The following is a 17,466-nucleotide window of genomic DNA, read 5'->3' on the forward strand; positions in this document are numbered from 1 at the left end:
GATCAATATGTTGTGTTTAGACTTTAACTCACTTTTCTTCTCACTTGCAATCACTGTACTTTTCTAATAGTGAATCAGGGTGATGTACAAGAACTTAAGATAGGTTGAAACTGTATCTTTCAGAGTCTGTAACAGGCTCTTTAAAGATACTTCTGAGCGTATCTAGTTACACTTCTTATTGCACTTTCTCTACACAGAACCTGGACACAAAAGAAAGTGGGAAAAAGTCTCATAGTCGATCATTAATGGGCAACTTCGGTAAACACAAAGTAAGTAAAACAAGAGACTCAGTTTATTGTTCCAGGTCTGGCAGCATTCTGGAAGCACTGGGTATGTTTTACTGCCTGTGCAAGCATGGTGTGTGTGTGGGCAGCGAGGAAAGACTGTGTGATTACACTCCATATATTGCTGTTCAGAAGAATATTAGCAGCCAGCAGTATGGAGAACCCTTTAAAGATGGTCACACAAACTCAAAAAAACCTCTTGCCTGACCAAAAAGATCACTTTACTAGTGATGTGGAATTGCTGATTTTTCTGACCAAACTTGCAGCAGAAGAGCAGTGTAGACAAATGCCTTGGCATATTCTTGTTTTCCAGACCTCTGTCCCCATAGCTGACAACGTTTGTTTGATTCGGGGTCCAGTGTTACGGTTTCGCACCCTGAGCAGTGCCGTGCAGAGTGTGCTGTTACTGTCTTTCCACTTGCTTTAAGGGACTGCCATGACTGAGTACTGGCTCTGGGCTCCTGCTTTGTAAAAATGTGTTCTTTTCTGATCTCTTCATGGTTTTGCATATAGTTTTTATACGTTTGTGTAGCTGCTAGGTCAAATTGTCTGCTTCACTGGGTCTTCACTGTGGCGGCTCTATTGAACCAAGCAAGAGCTGATATAATTCAAATGAGCGTGAGGTTTCATTTTACAGCTGGACAGATAGCAGCCACCAGAAGGGACAGTGTGCCCGTGTCTCCTGCCACTCCTGTATCCTGACAAGTGTGTTCCTGTCACCCACCTCCCCGATTCCCACACTCCCACGGTGCCTCGAGGCTTGGGTTTATTGAACATGTAGCCTCAGCATAAGCTGAATCAGCTGAAAGCTTCGTTCCTCCCAGAGTCAATTAGCAGATACCAAGTAAGTAAATCAGCAGATAGGTTCGTTGTGAGAGGGGCAGGCAGCAGGCCTGCAGCCGAGTCACTGGGCCACCAGCGGCTTCCTCTGCCCCAGCCCGCTAGACACCCGCATTCCTCTTCAGTGCTCTCCGTGGTCAAAGCTGCAGCCAAGCAGGGCGCACGCTCTAATTGATAATCTGAGCAGCAATTTAGGAAAAACAGCAATTATGAAATACTTCATAGAACTTAATCAGCCACCAGCTGAATCCAGCTAGGAGCCATCAGAAATTCTCTAGGCGGACAATATCAGGACTCCTATTTACACTTTGCTTATAAGCTTACATCAGTTTAAAGTGATCATATTTCCTGCAGCTGCTCTAGCTAAGTGCACGTTATTCGCTCAGTATGTGTTGAGATCTGCAAGTAGCTGTTGTGTACGACAGTGGACACTTTGTGTTGTGACCTGTGCTTGCTGATGGGAAAACAAGTGCTGTGGAATGAGATGGCACAGACAAAAGTCTGCCACTAAAAACTGCTGGTTACACTGAGGGCTGGAAAGTATGCTGATAATTTACTTCCTTCAACTAGTTATCCTAATGGACATAGCAGGTTGGAAAGCCCATTTGTTTCATCTCTGCTGAAAAGAGTATATCTAGATTTTTTGCCTCTTTTTTAAAACAATGATTATATTGTAGACTGAGGCAACAGTCCAGTAACTTCCCCCTTATGCCTTTCCAGCTAAAGGAATGCCTGGGAAGGATGGTTACTGTTGATATTTTTTCAGGTACAGAATTATCCACCCAGGGTTATTGACTTGTGATGTTTTCAGCTAGCTCTTGTGCGAAATGTATTCGTGTATAAACTCTAAAAACTTCCAGTGGAGAGACAAAGACACTAAGGCCGGCGATTCCTGCAAGTTAATGTGGGAAACATCCACAGCGCAGACCTTCAGGTTCCAAAACTGAACCATGGAAATTATTTCCAATATAGTCAAATTTATTTCAGCACTAAACACAGCAGACTAAATTATGTACATTAGTGGTGTATCACAGCAGGAAAAAAGAAAGCTGTGTTCAATTAGCCATGTGAGCAAAAGGATAAGGAGCTCTCAGTTATATTGTTAATTACTCTTGATGAGAAGGGACTGAAGAAAAGTCTCACTTGAAGCCATAGTGTTACAAAAGATGTAATGTTGAAATTGGAAACTGTATTAAATAATAGGTGTTTATGAAAAAAAGGTGCATTTTAGATTTTAATCTTTTTATCATAGCTGTATACTGTAATAATTTAGGAGAACTTGAATGCTTGTATGTGTGGCTCAAAGGCAGCAGAAAGATGATGTTTGAAAATTTTGCCCAGACTCTGTTCTCAACTTCACAAATGAATTTGTTAAATTTTCTAAACCGGAGGGCAGCAGAGGTAGGTGGAAGCAATGCATTGTATGTTTCGATCCTACTGTGCCTTACTGTTTGTTAAATACGCTATGATCCGTTAGAATTCCAGCAGGACCAGTGCCCAGTGTACTGGAGACAGTGCAGCAGTGTTGTCCTCTCACGTCAGGAGGGAGGAGGGAGAGAAACTGCAGAATGCGCAGTGGCCTGCAATGGACCGGTCAGTTTGCAGAAACCATTTTCTTCAGGCTTGGCTTTATCTGCTTGCCAGCAGATAAACCTGCTTGGTGGCTGCAGGCTTGGATCCTTGCTTTGAGTGAGATCAGGGCACAGATGCTTTGTGTCGCCTTTCCTTCTCCACATGCATGGAAAAACTTGACGTGGCACCCAGGGTTTTCTGCTGCCACCCCCCCCAGGGGCCATTCTGTGTCCTTGTAGGACACTGGTCTTGAGCTGTAAACCCGCTGCAGCTCACCCACCACTTGCCATTAATGACAGTAACGTGAGTTTGCAGAACCACCCCATAAACTGACACAGCTGTACTTGGTTCTTCCCCAACAGAAAGCGGTGAAGGCAGCATCCAAATACCATAGTGCATCAGATGATGAAGAAAGCCAGCAGAACTCTTCTGGGAAGGAAATGGGGCAGCTCCACAGGTGAGCTATGAATCACCGTTGTTTTACAGCGCAGTTAAACCTCGAGGCATGTTTAGTACTATCAATATTTCTGTGTCATTGCCTCAGGGAAGCCTGCTCTTAAGAGCAGGTCATTTATGACACTGCTGTTGGGGTGTATTTTGCTGTGGCTGCTGTAGCCCGGTATTTTAATAATGTAGGTTTTCATAGGTTGCAAATAGCAATTACCCTTAAACTGAGAAGTGTGATAGTAATACTCTTCTAATGGAAAAATGCCAATCTGCATTTTACATGCTGTAAATAGTGCTCAAAGAAAACTCTTTAGGCTAAATAAGGGTACATCACAGCCCAGCCAACTTTATTACATGCGAGAATGTAAAGAAAAAGCAATCAAAAAAGTGCCATTGAGAATGCATTTGTTGTCACTGAAATGCTCCATTTTCAGATATATCTCGAAGCTGTCTGCCTTGTTTTTGCTGAGAAGAGCCACGGTGTAGCTATTTCATTATGTTTTAAGTGAAAAATTTTGTTTGTGTAGTGTGACTATAGAGGTACAAGGGGAACAGTCATCTTGGAGCCCTCTGTAAGGAGGTTTGCGACACGCGGTTCGCTGTTCACAGCTGTTTATTTCCTTATTGATGACAAGAACAGACAGGGGGATTGAAATATGCTTTAAATATTGAAAAATTCCTTATCTGTTTTATATATTAAATATAACTCAGCAGACTGGCTCGTCGAAGGAAAACGGTGAAGCTGTGCCGAGCTCTGTCTGACCTAGTGGTGTACACGAACTCTGTGGCAGCCCAGGATATCGTAGATGACGGTAAGGCTGCCAGCACAAGACTTACGCTTGCCTTTTTCACTTTTCTGTTTGGATAGGAAACATGTCTGCGTTCTCAAGGTTTCCCTTGTTTTTCAAAGATGTTTTAAAAGCAGAGTACACAGAATCACAGAATCATCTAGGTTGGAAAAGACCTTGAAGATCATCTAGTCCAACCATTAACCTAACCTAACCTAGGTACCTCTTGCTTTTATTTAACTGATCAAAGTTATTTAGCTGATCAGAGGAGGTCTGCCTGAGGGGATAAATTGCTCAGAGGGAAGGTTTAGGAATTGGAAAAGATTATGTGGATTCTTTAGAGAAAGGATGAGTTTTCAGAAATTTGTATGAGAGAGAAATTTCCCCTGGCTGTAAGCTCTTCAGTAAGATAGTTTTGATCATGCTGCTGTTAGCAGATTCTCCACAGATTCTTCATAGCCGTCATGTCTGGGGTTCTGTGGGAGAAAAGGCCTAGCAGTTAGCTTGAGCTCTTGCTCGGCTTTCCTTTTGAGTCTGGGAACTTGAGGGTAGAACAAAAGACCCTCCTGGAAGGGGGGAAACTGGTGCCCTTCAGTTATACAATGTACGTGACTTGTGTATGACAAGACAATCTATCGTTGTAACTTTGGACTAAATCTCATGTTCCACTTGATTAATACCAGTGTAACTGAGGTCCCTGTCTCCCGAGTTTGCTTTTTAACTTTGTTGATTTATCAATACACACAGGGTCAACAGGGAACGTGCTGTCATTCAGTGAAACAAGAGCCCACCAAGCAGTGCAGCAGAAGGCTGAACAGTTTATGCTTTACAACCAGAAACAGCTTACAAGGGTTTATCCATCAGCCTATCGGATCGACTCCAGCAATTTCAATCCTTTACCTTACTGGAATGTTGGCTGCCAGTTAGGTAGGTGTTGCGTGAAAAACTTCCCAGTTCTTGTGTGTGCTAAGTAAATATTATCTTCATCAATGACACCTGAGCTTTCTCTTTTTAACAGTGGCACTAAACTACCAGTCTGAGGGACGTGTGATGCAATTAAATGAAGCAAAATTTAGGGTAAACGGCAACTGTGGTTATGTCCTCAAACCTCAGCAGATGTGCAAAGGTAATGTCCCACTATACATTTATTACTGTAAGCACCAAGCCTTTCAGAAAGTGTCTCCATGGGGGAGTTGTGAAGACACAAGAAAGGGAAGTAAGAACATGTATAGAACCTTTCATATTTCCATACATTCATAACTCTTAGACTGTGTAAGTACTAGTATGCAATCTCTTGCTGCTGTTATAGATGTATTTTGAGGGCTCCATCTTATTAATATGTGTTTAAAAAAAGAGAAAGTGTGCCTAGGATAGCCAACTGCAAGAAAGTAGAAAAAAATAAGCAGTGGCCCAGTATCCAGGACTTGGTCCAGCTCTCGAGCAAGTCAGTGGAATTATTTTGTTCCCTTTAAAAGGATTTGGTTCAGTCCTCAAAGCGCTGTTAGAACAGGAGCTGTGGTTTTTCAGTGTTATGCAATGACAATCCTTCCATATTTTGGAATTTGGGATCTGATTGTGCCCCTGTATCTCTAATTTTCTTAATGTGGCCAAAAGAAGCAGTGGCATTGTTGACAGGTACTTGAGAAATGGTAGTGGAAGTTTGGGTACTTGAAGCCGGCCTTGCTGCTGCAGGAAGCAGCTCATGCCACCGTAGCTGCTTGTTCTCCTGAACATCTGGGCAGCTGTGCAAGGCACAAGGTCAGAGTGCTGATCTGGGTTATAACTATGAGGCTTTTTGAAGCTACAGAAGAAGGTTGTTTGGTTTTTTTTTTTCACAGGTGTCTCGCAAAACTCTATTATTAGAGGGGTCCTTTCTATCTTGTAATCATATAAACAAGCGCTGCTCAGCTCAGAAAATGTTGTAAGAAAGTGGAATGGAATTTTAAAATTAATGAACAGCTGTTCCATACTCTCTGTTACTTGCTTATGACTGCATTTCAGCTGTATGGATGCATCTTGGGGGGACAATATTTATTCTGTGTAGCTTTTTCCTCACATTTCTCATTCCTTGCCATCTTTTAGGCACATTCAACCCCTACTCTGCTGATCCACTTCCTGCCAGTCCTAAAAAACAGCTTATTCTGAAAATCATCAGTGGACAGCAGCTACCTAAGCCTCCTGACTCGATGTTGGGAGACAGAGGAGAGGTAAGATACTCTGATACCAACAAATGCTTCCACAAGAGGTCCTGGAGTGACATGGCAGCATAATTAAATACACCAATAAATTTCAGATATTGTCAAACTTTTGGTCAGTACTACATTTTCCTACAGTGTCTGTGTCCTACACATGATGTTTAAGAACTGATTTGTTTCATATGTTGAGGGTAACGTCACTTTTTTGAAAATTAGTCATAGCTGGTCATAGCTCTTGAGGCTACAAACTGTACATCAACTTACACTTCATGAAGCCATGATTGTGCTGCTTGAAAAATCACGTGAATCAAAGGTTTTTGCATTCTCATATGAATTTTAATTAACACTTCATGAATTTTCTTAAAAATTGACCTTCACTTGTAATATTAGCTTGCATTTAAAATACTTTGTTTTTAAAAAATAGATAATAGATCCCTTTGTTGAGGTGGAAATGATTGGGTTACCTGTTGACTGCTGTAAAGATCAGACCAGGGTGGTTGACGACAATGGTAAGAAAATCTAGCTGATTTCCTCTTCTTAGAGTAATTATAAATGTTTCAGTATCTGTTATTACTTCCTAAATTGCAGAGCTGCTTATCTGATGAAATCAAACAATTGTATTTTATCAAATGAATTGTGCTTTCTAGACAGAATTTCTGGTGTGGGGAGAGAGACATGTCTGAGGTGAAGGACAAGAGCTGTTCACCACAATGTCTTTCTCTTGGATTGTTCTTAAATCTGCTTTATGCAGAGTTCCAAATATATATGTATATATTAGTGTATATAAAATACACATATAACTTCAAATGCAATGAAAACAAACCATGTCCTAGGCAGTTTCACTGCCACTTCAGCCTTCATGGGAAGGAGATGAGTAACAGTGGGGTAGCCTGCTGCAGCAGGAGAAGTGCCCATCAGTTCTCACAGGCAGTTGCAAAACCGTGGGGAAAAAAGGTAGTTCCAGTTTGTTTTGGTCTATCTTTAGCCTGCCATAGTTCTCCAAAACAACAACTTGACTTGGTATCCCTGCCAGCTACCCAGCCAGAACAATTTTGTTTGTAAAAGCAGTCTGAGACAGATCTTTCACTTTTAATTACTTACATGATGGAGCCTGGGAGCGCCTAGGTCTAGATGAGCAATAATTAATGAGTTTTCATTTGTGCATTTGGTCTGCTTGTTTCTTATGCCTCTTGCTATGCATCATGAAAATTGAGGCTAGTGCTTGCTGTGTTCTGGTTTTCCAAAATTTCTGTGCTGTTTGTTTTACAGGGTTTAATCCTGTTTGGGAGGAAACTCTCACTTTTACCATCCACATGCCTGAAATAGCTTTGGTGCGATTTCTTGTTTGGGACCACGATCCTATCGGGCGAGACTTCGTTGGACAAAGAACTCTGGCCTTTAGCAGTCTTGTGCCTGGTTAGTCCCACTTGTTTTCCTTGACTTAGAAATCTAGCTGAAGAACAAACACCTTTGAACTTAAAGTTTAAGATGAGGTTATCAGCATAAGATATATGCTTATATCTCTGAGAGTTCATGTATGAGCTTGGACAATTCTCCTGGTATCTTAGGGTGGTGTATTCACCATTACCCGAAGGAGTTTGGCTGTCTGCTTTTGGAAATTACTACTACTTCCTTCTTTATAATAATTTGTACTGGGGGGGCTTGGAAAACCTGTGAGAACATAAGATAAGTTTTACTAGAGCCATAAGGTGGTTTACTGCATATATTTCCCTTTTATAGACAGTCGTTGCCAGTTGTGCATAAACTGCAAACTGTTGATTATTTGTGGTGCAATATTTTTGTTTTATTAGGTTATCGTCATGTGTATTTAGAAGGAATGACAGAGGCATCCATATTTGTTCATATAACTATTAATGAGATCTATGGAAAGGTAGGTATATCTGGAAATTTACATCTCTTATGACTTTATTTTAATTCTTCTGATAGAAATGTATTTAAATATGCTGCAGAACCTTAGGATTTATGTGGTTTCTAAATGATTCTTACAGTGTAGGTTCGTGGCATTTTGTACAATGGATTAGCAGTGCCTAGCTCTCTCTGGCACTGATCAGTAATAAAGTTTAAACAAATTATTCAGATCATACAGCAGTGAAAAAGCACAATGTCTGATTCTCTGTTGCCCTCAACTTGATGTCTTCATTTATACTGGTATCTGCGTAGGTATCCTCGTACACTGCTATGCATCAGCACGCTCGAGGAAGCAAAATGCAATTCCTTATTCGTAGAATTTTCTCTGAGGAGCACTGAGCCAGGGCACCCGTTCACAGCACACCCCTGTCCAGTCAAACCCTTGGCTCTCTCCAGCGGAGGAACCCCAGTAGCAGCGCAGACGTGCTGCGCTCGGGAAGCAGAAGGGTGCAGCTCAAAGTGTGGGGGGGTTCCTTGCAGGTGATCAGCAGGGGAAGGATAACCTACTGTCACTCTAGTCTTAGCATGCATGTACTTAGGAATGTTCTTACTGTTAGCACCTAATAATTATCACCTCTAGATACAGTAAGTATATCTCTTCAGTGTGTTAAATTAACTTTACTTTAGAAGTAAATCTTGAGAACTGTAACTGCACCAGAACATGGTATTTGACAAGCTATTTTTAGCAGCTAATCTAAGCTTTAAATCTTTTGAGTTTTAGTGCATACATCTTGCTTTTCTGCAAGATTACTAATTTTAAAATGTTTTTAAAACGGAAGTAAAAGCACAGTACTTTTTCTCTGTGTTTCTGCTTCAACTGCCTTCACGAGCAGTTCACAAGAGGTCACTGGAGATAACTAGCACAAAGAAATTAAGGCCATATTCAACAGGACGCTAAAATAAAATAGCCATTTGTAATGATTTAAAAAAAAAAAGAAAAAACATATACACAAAAAACCCCACAAACAAAACCCCCCACCTTTATGAAGGGTATAGGTTGAAAAGAATAGTCAGCCCTCAGTCCTTCTCCCTTCAGAGAGTGGATGCAGAGAATGTCGTGTCAGATACATAAAACCACAGTTGTGCGAGCACCGAAAGAAAGCTCCGTGGAACAGAGATAGAAAATAACATAGACAGGGCCTAGGGGCTGAGATTTGGTGTAGTCCAGATCCTCGCTTAACTCCGCGGCCTTTATCCTTACTGATCCCGTTAGATCACCGCCTGATCTAGTGACGGCTCTGTAAATCGCTCAGATGTCTGTCTGACTCTTGGCGTCCCTGTCTGGGCTCAGGGCCCGGTGTTTCTGTGTGCTCGTCTGCTCTTGCCTCCCCAGTGTTCCTCCCGCCAGGGAGGACAGCGGCAAGGCGGTGGAGGGAACGGCACTGGCCGTGCCAGACCTGTGCACATTCTCTGCACAAAGAGAAGCTTTTAGTATTCAAGGTGGACTTGATTACTCCTAAATCAGCGTAAAAAGAAAAGCAGTAGTGAACAGCTTGGAATGCCCGTGCAATATATTCCTGGATCTGTACACATCTGAGTACGTGTGTGAAATCACACACAGTTTTGGTGATAGTCTGCAGTGTTTGGCTATTGCTCTTGGCTCATGTGCTCATCAAAGAAGAAATATGCCCAAGAAAACCAGTAAAGAGTAGCTTTGTAGGAAGACAAAAGAAGGGGGTGGGGGGAAGACCCATTGAGACTTGATGTCTGTATTGCTTAGTCTATTCATCTAATGCTTGCCTTAATGATGGGCTATATTATTGTTTCTAATGTATAAACAAAGGCAGAATGCACATTTGCATCCTTACAAGTGAGGCTATCTGGACAAGTTTGAGAGAGACTGACGTTAGACTAATAAACAGTTTTAAATTATTTGCTGTAGAGGGTGTTATATTTACAGCTGATGTACTATTACCGTATTTGCTTGTGTCACAGTCTTGAAAACATTAGCCAAATGTATTTGCATTTTTTTGCCTTTCAGTGGAGCCCTTTAATCCTCAATCCCAGTTACACAATATTGCACTTTCTAGGAGCCACAAAGGTAGACCTCATTAGCATGCAATTTGCACTTACTGGGCACAGATTTTTTTCAAATGGTTCCTAATCGCATGATCTGCAACTACCAAACTTACATCATTCTTCATTCAGACTCTGAAACATTTGAATATTGCTTTGATGAAGCCCATGCATAAAACTCCAAGTTAATGTGTAGCCTGTCACTGCAGTACACTCCTTGCAGTCTTGTCATCTCTGATTAGGAGACTTTGAGAAAACTTCTCTTGTAATTGTGTCAGGCTGCCATCCTAATGAGGAGAAATACAGACATGCATGAATTCATGGAGACCTATGTTGATAGTTCCTTGGTCAGAGTAGATGTGAATTGCTTGGTGTGAATTTTTTGCTTTGCTGCATTTTTAACTTTGTCTTCATCATTCATAAATAGTCTGAAAGCAGCCCTTTTCATTGTACTCATGATATAATAGTCTGAACTCACTCAAAACTGTGGTGGTTATTTTTCCTTTCAGAATAAGCAGCTGATAGGACTCAGAGGGTTGTTTAACAAGAACCCGAAGCACAACTCTGCTGAAACCAGTGGGCCCTATGTTCGGAAGCGATCTATTGGTGATCGAATTCTCCGGCGCACAGCCAGTGCCCCAGCAAAAGGTAGAAAGAAAAGTAAAATGGGTTTTCCAGAAGCTACTGAAATTAAAGACAGTGCATCTGAACCAGTAGACTTGAAGGACAAAGAAGGAGTTGTAAGGCGAACAAGCCGGAGTTTGCAAGCCCGTCCTGCTTCTATGCCCGTGGACAAATACCTTCTTGTAGGACCGACGTGCCCAGAAGATGAAACTGCCCAAGATGCCAAAGGAAAAGAAAATGCATCTGGTAAGATGCTTCCAAAATTAGTTTTGATGTAGTAAGTTGAAATAGTCTATTAAAAGGCTTGGATATGCGGGCCTCATGCAAGTAGTTTTATTCCACTCAAACAAGAGTTACTGGGCAAAATTACATATGATTAAGATTGAAATATTTTAACAGCTCCTTAAACTGCTTGGTAAGTGAGACCCTGGAAAGCTGTCTACTCTCCAAAGTAAGAAAATGAATTACAATAATTTCTGGAAGTGCTCTTAAAAGGACACTTGCCAAATTTCATAGTTTAAGAACCAACCTTTGATTATGCTTCATCAATTTCTGTTTTGCTGCTGTCCTTTTACTTACGGAAAGAGTGCTGCTGGCGTGGTAGCTTTTCTCTCCCCATTTTCAAAGGGGAAGAACAGCATGCAGCATATGTTTTTAGAAATAGTGTGGGTAAAGACTAATGCAGATTTTCAAATAGATGTAAAAGGGGTAAAAGTAGGTCAAACTGTATCCAACAGCCTTGTTGTTCTCCCATTACCTAGGTTACTTAATTTCATTAATTTACATGGAAAGCATATGTTAGGATAAAATCGTAGTCTTATGTTACTGGTACACAATACAATTCTTAAAATAGCTTTTTTCTAAGTGTATTAGGCAATAATAGTCCTGGTTTTGAAATCCAGTTATTCCCACGACTACAGCAAAGTTAGTGTGTTTGACCTGCATCATATCTGATTTACTGGAATATTTCTATAAGTCTAGGAAGCTTTGAACACAATGGCTGTCATTCATTACACCTGCTGTCTCCACCCTGAGCTCGTCCCTAGTCTAGGGTGTCTATACTGCTTTTTGGGGCTGTTTCTGGTTTGTTTGGGGTGAGCGTTCACACTCCCCTAGGCCGTCCCCACGGGGCTGCAGGGCAAGCCAGACCCTCAGCTGCTGGTCAGTTGTGACAGCGCAGCGTTCCCACGGCAAGTCAAGTCGCGCAGGGCTCTGCCTCGGCTGGCGCCGCGCAGCCGGAAGCACCCTCGGTCTCCCTTGGTGAGAATCAGAGAGCACACCGAGACCCTCTCTTGGCCGGGGGGTGACAGAAATGCTGCTCTGCTCTGAGTATCGTCAGCTATGGAGCAGCAGTTGCCAGCAACCACCCTAAAATAGGAGAACTGCCAGGCACAGATAAGAACATGGTGTTAAGCCACCTTTGTTCTCCTTGCCCATAACAGTGGCTTTGAAGGAACAAATAATCTGCACATCACCTTGAAAAAGAACTTACTTAGGAGAAACAGCAAGCAAAATCAAGCCAATTCATTTTCTACCACCCTGAGAAGAAACTGTAGACAGGAAAAAGAATATTCCTCGTAAAGGAAGTTAACTCTGAAATGCTGTATTTTAAATTGAAAGATGCTCTAGATAAGCCTGTGAAGATGATACAGCTCAGCCATTCTTTGCAACAGATGTAATAATTTCTTAGATATTTCTTCCTAAAGATGCTACAGACAAAGCCACAAAATTCTTTCAGAAGAAACTTCCACACTTTTTGGAGGTCACAGTTGCTTTTACAGCAAAATAACCTTTGCAGAAAACACAGGCTCTGGTGAGAGGACCTAAAAAGCTGTGACAGGGAATGAATCCTGCCCCTCCTAACTCTGAGAGGACTAGATCCTGTCCGTCCCTCTGAGGCTTGCTCCTAACCCCCATGGAGGAGGACTCTGCCTTAGATAGAAAGAAATGAGACATGAAGAAGGTGGAATTCCAGGTGGAGTCCTCTTCTGCCCCCGAGGAACCTTCTCCCTTCTCTGCTGCAGGGCCATCTGTAGCTTAGTGGTGGACATAAAGAAAAGCAACCTGCGCCCTTTTTTTTTTTTTGTGGAAGCACTTACTTTGAATCATGGTAAGAAGAGGTACAATGCAGCCTTGTGCACGTACAGGAACAGGCTGGGGTATTCCCAGAAAGTACGTTCGGCCTGAATGTTTTAGACTGAGAAGTGACTTCACCATCCCAGAGGTCCTGGTCAGCTGAAGCGTTCGTTATTACAGGATGCCATCAAGAATGGAAAGGCCTGGCTGTCCAGCAGAGATCTTTCTTGCTAAAATACTACAGCTGAGCATATCTTTGCTGCCTCAATTGGAATTATGCCAAGGCCATTTTCTCTGCTGTTCTTTATAGGAAAAAAAAATACCTACAAATCAAAGAAATGTACATCTCTTCCATCCTTATGTAGGAACACTGGAAAGCTTGGGGAATTTTTCACATTTTGGAGATCAGCCTTTAATGCCATGTGCATTAAAAATAGCTCTTACTGTACGGGTGTCAGTCACTGTTAATGAATGATCAGGGCTTCTCTTGTTTCTTCCTCGGGTACCTGATTTCTAGCAAATGTTAGAAACAGTATGTATCATGCTAGGCTTACTGTTAGAGTCCCTGCTTAATTAAAAGCTCTGAAAGAGAGCGCCATGGAGCTCAGATTTGGCATATAAAGACAAGTAAGAAGACCTGGTGGAGGCAGTATCTAATGCATATTTTTCATGGAATTCAAAATCTTGCTCTCATGAATGCAGTATGCTTGTAGAAGATCAAAAATGAAATCCTTAAATTGTAACATTTTACAATAACTACATGTGAAATACAGTCTGGAGTCCATCTACTTGATGCTTTTTACTCAGCTCTTTTAAGCATGCCTCTTGTTGCAAAGTATTATGTTTTTTAACAGAGCTGTTTTGTTCTGTCTTTATTGCCATGCTTCTTTATAGTACAAATCTGACTAGGAACACAGCTAAAGGTAATACCACGTGCAAGCTCTGATATGGTACCTCATTAACATTATTTGCAACCAGTATTACATCACGTGTTTGATGTAATAGACATTCAAAGGAAGTTTCAATGAAGTGCCTGCAGTTGTATTTTTCCATTTATTCATATCACACAGATAATTTGTACTAAACCTGCACAACCCCATAATTAAGTTCTGTCACAACTGTACCTAATTTTGCGTTCTCCATTTGTCTTGTCTAAGGACAAAATAGTTGTTAATAAACAGAACACAATATTGTATGCAACTAATATGTTTCTTATTTAATTTAGCCAACAGTGATGACAATGCAAATGAGAAGGAAACAAACTTGAAAGAATCTGGTTTTACATGTTCTGAGAAAACAACAAATACTTCAAATTTGGCATCTCAATTTAAGAAGAATGACCAGAAGGAGACTACAGTTGACTCTTTAGTACCATCTCCACAGGAGCAACCTGACAGTTTAGTTTTTGCAAGTGGTGTAGCTGAACCAAATCACCTCATAGGCTATCAGGAAAATAATCTTCCTGTTGAAACGGTCCCTCTAATGCAGGGCTCTGATTTTGAAATTTCCACAGAAAAAACAAATGACAAAAACTATGCAGACAGTAAAAAGGAAGATGACACAGGAGAGTCTAAGGAGGAGAAAATAACTCTTGTGGGGGCTTCTCTTTCTGAAAAAGTAGAGATGGAAAATCACAAATATGACATCATCATGAAAAGCACTGCAGCACCTCTTTCTTTGACAGATACTTCTCCTACCCTTTGCTCTGATGTTCCTGATCTGCACTCCACTTTAACCATAGAAGACAGTGACATTTCTCGCCTTATAGATGAAGTTTCTTTAGCAAATGAGAGCGAAATGGATAGCGCTGTCTCAGCTCTGATCGGACAGCTTGATGTCACAGATGACCCAACTGATCTTACCACAGTCTCGAGCCTTCATGGCGCTAGCAGCCAGACCTTCAGTGTGCTGGCTACGCGCCCACACATGCTTACTGCGGATCTTAACAGTCCCTGTAAGCACAATTTTGCTACCACAAAATCCATCAAGTCCCCTTTATTCTCAACTCCAGATATTACCGTGTTCTCCAGCCCGGAGACTGCAGAGTACTCTGTGTACACAATTATCCATGAGGCAACTCTTACACCAGCTTCTGAGTGTAAGACCCACAGTGAATTAGTTTGCAAGAAAAAGTTAAACAGTATAGAAAATAACTTGCCCAGCTCTCCTTGTCCTTCATCTCTCTCTTTGCTAAATGCAAATCCCAAAAGAAAATGTGGAACAAAATCTGGAACAAGCTGGGAAACCCCCGAGTGGGCCAGTTCTTTTGCTTCCAATAGCCTCATCTTTGAGGAGACACTAGTTGACCCTCTCGCTGGTGAAAATTCAGAAAGCAGCAGTCTTGTAGAAGTAGATGGGGATTCTCAAGATCTCTTGGTAACTACATGTGAGTACAAAAGGGAAGACATGAGCCAGTTGGCTTCCCCTTTGAAACTGAGGCAAAAACAGGACACTGGGCCTGGTGGTGAGAGGACCTCTGGGAACAGTACAACTGTTGAGCTCTGTGCTGCTGCCCTGAACTGCCCGGATAATTTCAGGACTGCAGGGAGTCAGCTCCCTTTTCCAATGTGTGAAAACGTTGGCTTTTTGTATCATCATCATCATTCAGATAAGCAGAAAAATGTAATGTGTACCTCTGAGAGATCCCAGCTCAACATACACTCACCGGTGCTCAAAAACGCTTTGGCTTTCCCACCTCGGTCAGCCATCAAGCAGACTAGCCCTTGCAAATCCAAGAGTCTTGGTGACTTGACATCAGAGGATATTTCCTGCAATTTTGAAAGTAAGTATCAATACATAAGTAGGAGCTTTATCTCATCAGGCATGAGAGACAAGAAACTTGCTGCTATGAAGAATATGAGACCCCATTCTACAGATGCTCTGACGGAACAGCTGCGGAAGCTGGTGTCCCTGGACCAGGAGGACAGCTGCCAAACGCTCTACTCCAGGCAGATTGATGAAGACTGCCCAAGAGCACTGGTCAGGAAACTCTCATCCAGAAGCCAGAGCAGAGTACGAAATATAGCCAGCCGGGCCAAGGAGAGGCAGGAGGCTGCCAGCAAGCAGAAATCCTCTAACACGAGTAGCATAGCAGGGGTTGTCCTTCGGAACAAGCCTTCAGCATCTCCTCATGTTATCAACAGGCACTCAACGGGCTCGTACATAGCCAGGTACCTGAACGGCTTCCCTGGGGAGGACGCCGAGGGTCGAGGAATACCAGAGGGCGCGTGCGCGGCTTTGCACTACGGCTGTGGTGACCAGCTGTACGCACACGATTCTGTTCTGCAGCTGGAACCCAGTAGTGATGATAAGCCTGAAATTTATTTTCTGCTGAGACTGTAGATTGTATAAATGTACATCTTCAATGTTTACAAGCTATTTCATTGAAATGAAGGATTTTTAGCAAGAAATACTGTTTTGAGGGTTTAAATTATTTAGAAATGCAATTTCATGCTAGTGATTCAGTCATGATTTAATGTGCCCTTTCCTGTCAGCTCATGTACATAGAAACCATGCTCCACCCTTACGTATGTATTACTTTGATTTAGAAATTATGAAGTGAAGTCGTCTGGGGACTGTTTGCATGCAGTAAGCATTGTAGCATTTTGTATTTGTAATGTATGTCGTTTTTAAGTCGAGCACATCTGTGCTCAAAAGCCTAACATTGCAATGAATGCAATAGTATTCTCTTTTCCTGATGGCCTATCCTGCTGTTCGGAAGAAGATTTTTAGTGATGGCTTTTGGTCTTTCATGCAAATTCAACTAAGCATAGTGCTTTCTGTTATTGGTCATGTCCTTGGGATTAGGCTGCTGAACTGGGACTCATGCTGCCCGACGAGCAGCAGTCTTGGAATGGGACCCTTCATTAGCATCACTGTTTTCGCTCTGACTTGTACGTAATTGTTAATTTTACATGCTTCCATCTATGAATTATGATTCTACAGCAAACAATTTGTAGAATTAGGGTTAGTCCAAATCTGTGAGTAATGTCTAGGTTTGTCTTCTGCCTGCTCTATGAAGTATAATGACAGTTGTCTTCCTTTTTGGTCGCTGTGTTGAATGTTCATTTCAGGACAGAGTGTGGGAGTAATTCTGCATTTATGAATGGAAAACACTTAATTTCTGCATATTTTGTTATGTATTTTTGCTCTTGGTTGCGTGTGTAGCTTCAGTACAGTAGCAGATCTGTTTTCTGTATATTTGTAATTTTATTGCTAAATTGTTGACAGTCAGTGGAATATTTAAAGCTGACATGGTAGAGTAACGATTTTGTTTGTCCATCTTTATCTTTTTCTATGAATGCTAAAAGTGAATTGAGTGAGTAATCTCAAATACCTGAAGCTTCCCTGTAGGGAACAACATAGCTTTATTTTGGTTTTAAGATATTCTTTGCCTTCGCTGTAAGTTTTTTCTTATATGTAAAAGACCTCTTTCTTTTGTAATGCAGAGTATTATTATTCTTGAAAACATCATTAAAATAGATTTTTAAGCACTTGGTTACATGTTTACTGAAACTGTAGCAAATACAGTTATGCTTCAGCTAACAGTAGTTAGCGATTGCAGACATCTGGATTGCCATGAGCTTGCAATAAGGTTTCAGAAAGGGAAAAAATTATGTCATTTGATGTGATGGTAATGGTTCTTAGCTAGGAATCTGCAGCTGAGCCTCTTCTCTTTTCTGGATAGGAAGATGT

At 41.6% G+C, this 17,466-nt stretch overlaps 1 protein-coding gene across 4 annotated transcripts in view; it reads left to right on the top strand.

The window, feature by feature from the left end:
• PLCH1 (phospholipase C eta 1) overlaps positions 1-17,264 on the top strand; it is a 58,215-nt gene extending 40,951 nt beyond the window's left edge. For 2 of the 4 annotated variants that reach the window (XM_074834400.1, XM_074834399.1), the window contains exons 12-23: positions 198-269; positions 3,059-3,153; positions 3,858-3,955; positions 4,679-4,858; positions 4,950-5,057; positions 6,014-6,138; positions 6,551-6,635; positions 7,396-7,542; positions 7,938-8,017; positions 10,037-10,096; positions 10,581-10,941; positions 13,997-17,264. In XM_074834400.1, coding sequence (XP_074690501.1) covers positions 198-269; positions 3,059-3,153; positions 3,858-3,955; positions 4,679-4,858; positions 4,950-5,057; positions 6,014-6,138; positions 6,551-6,635; positions 7,396-7,542; positions 7,938-8,017; positions 10,037-10,096; positions 10,581-10,941; positions 13,997-16,113 — 3,528 coding nt within the window. In that variant the 3' untranslated portion in view covers positions 16,114-17,264. Of the gene's footprint in view, positions 1-197; positions 270-3,058; positions 3,154-3,857; positions 3,956-4,678; positions 4,859-4,949; positions 5,058-6,013; positions 6,139-6,550; positions 6,636-7,395; positions 7,543-7,937; positions 8,018-10,036; positions 10,097-10,580; positions 10,942-13,665; positions 13,695-13,996 lie in introns of all 4 variants that reach the window. The other 2 variants (XM_074834402.1, XM_074834401.1) reach the window with 2 other exon arrangements.
• Positions 17,265-17,466: the final 202 nt, after the last annotated feature.

Source organism: Strix aluco, chromosome 9 (assembly GCF_031877795.1).
Source record: "Strix aluco isolate bStrAlu1 chromosome 9, bStrAlu1.hap1, whole genome shotgun sequence".
Taxonomy (NCBI): domain Eukaryota; kingdom Metazoa; phylum Chordata; class Aves; order Strigiformes; family Strigidae; genus Strix; species Strix aluco.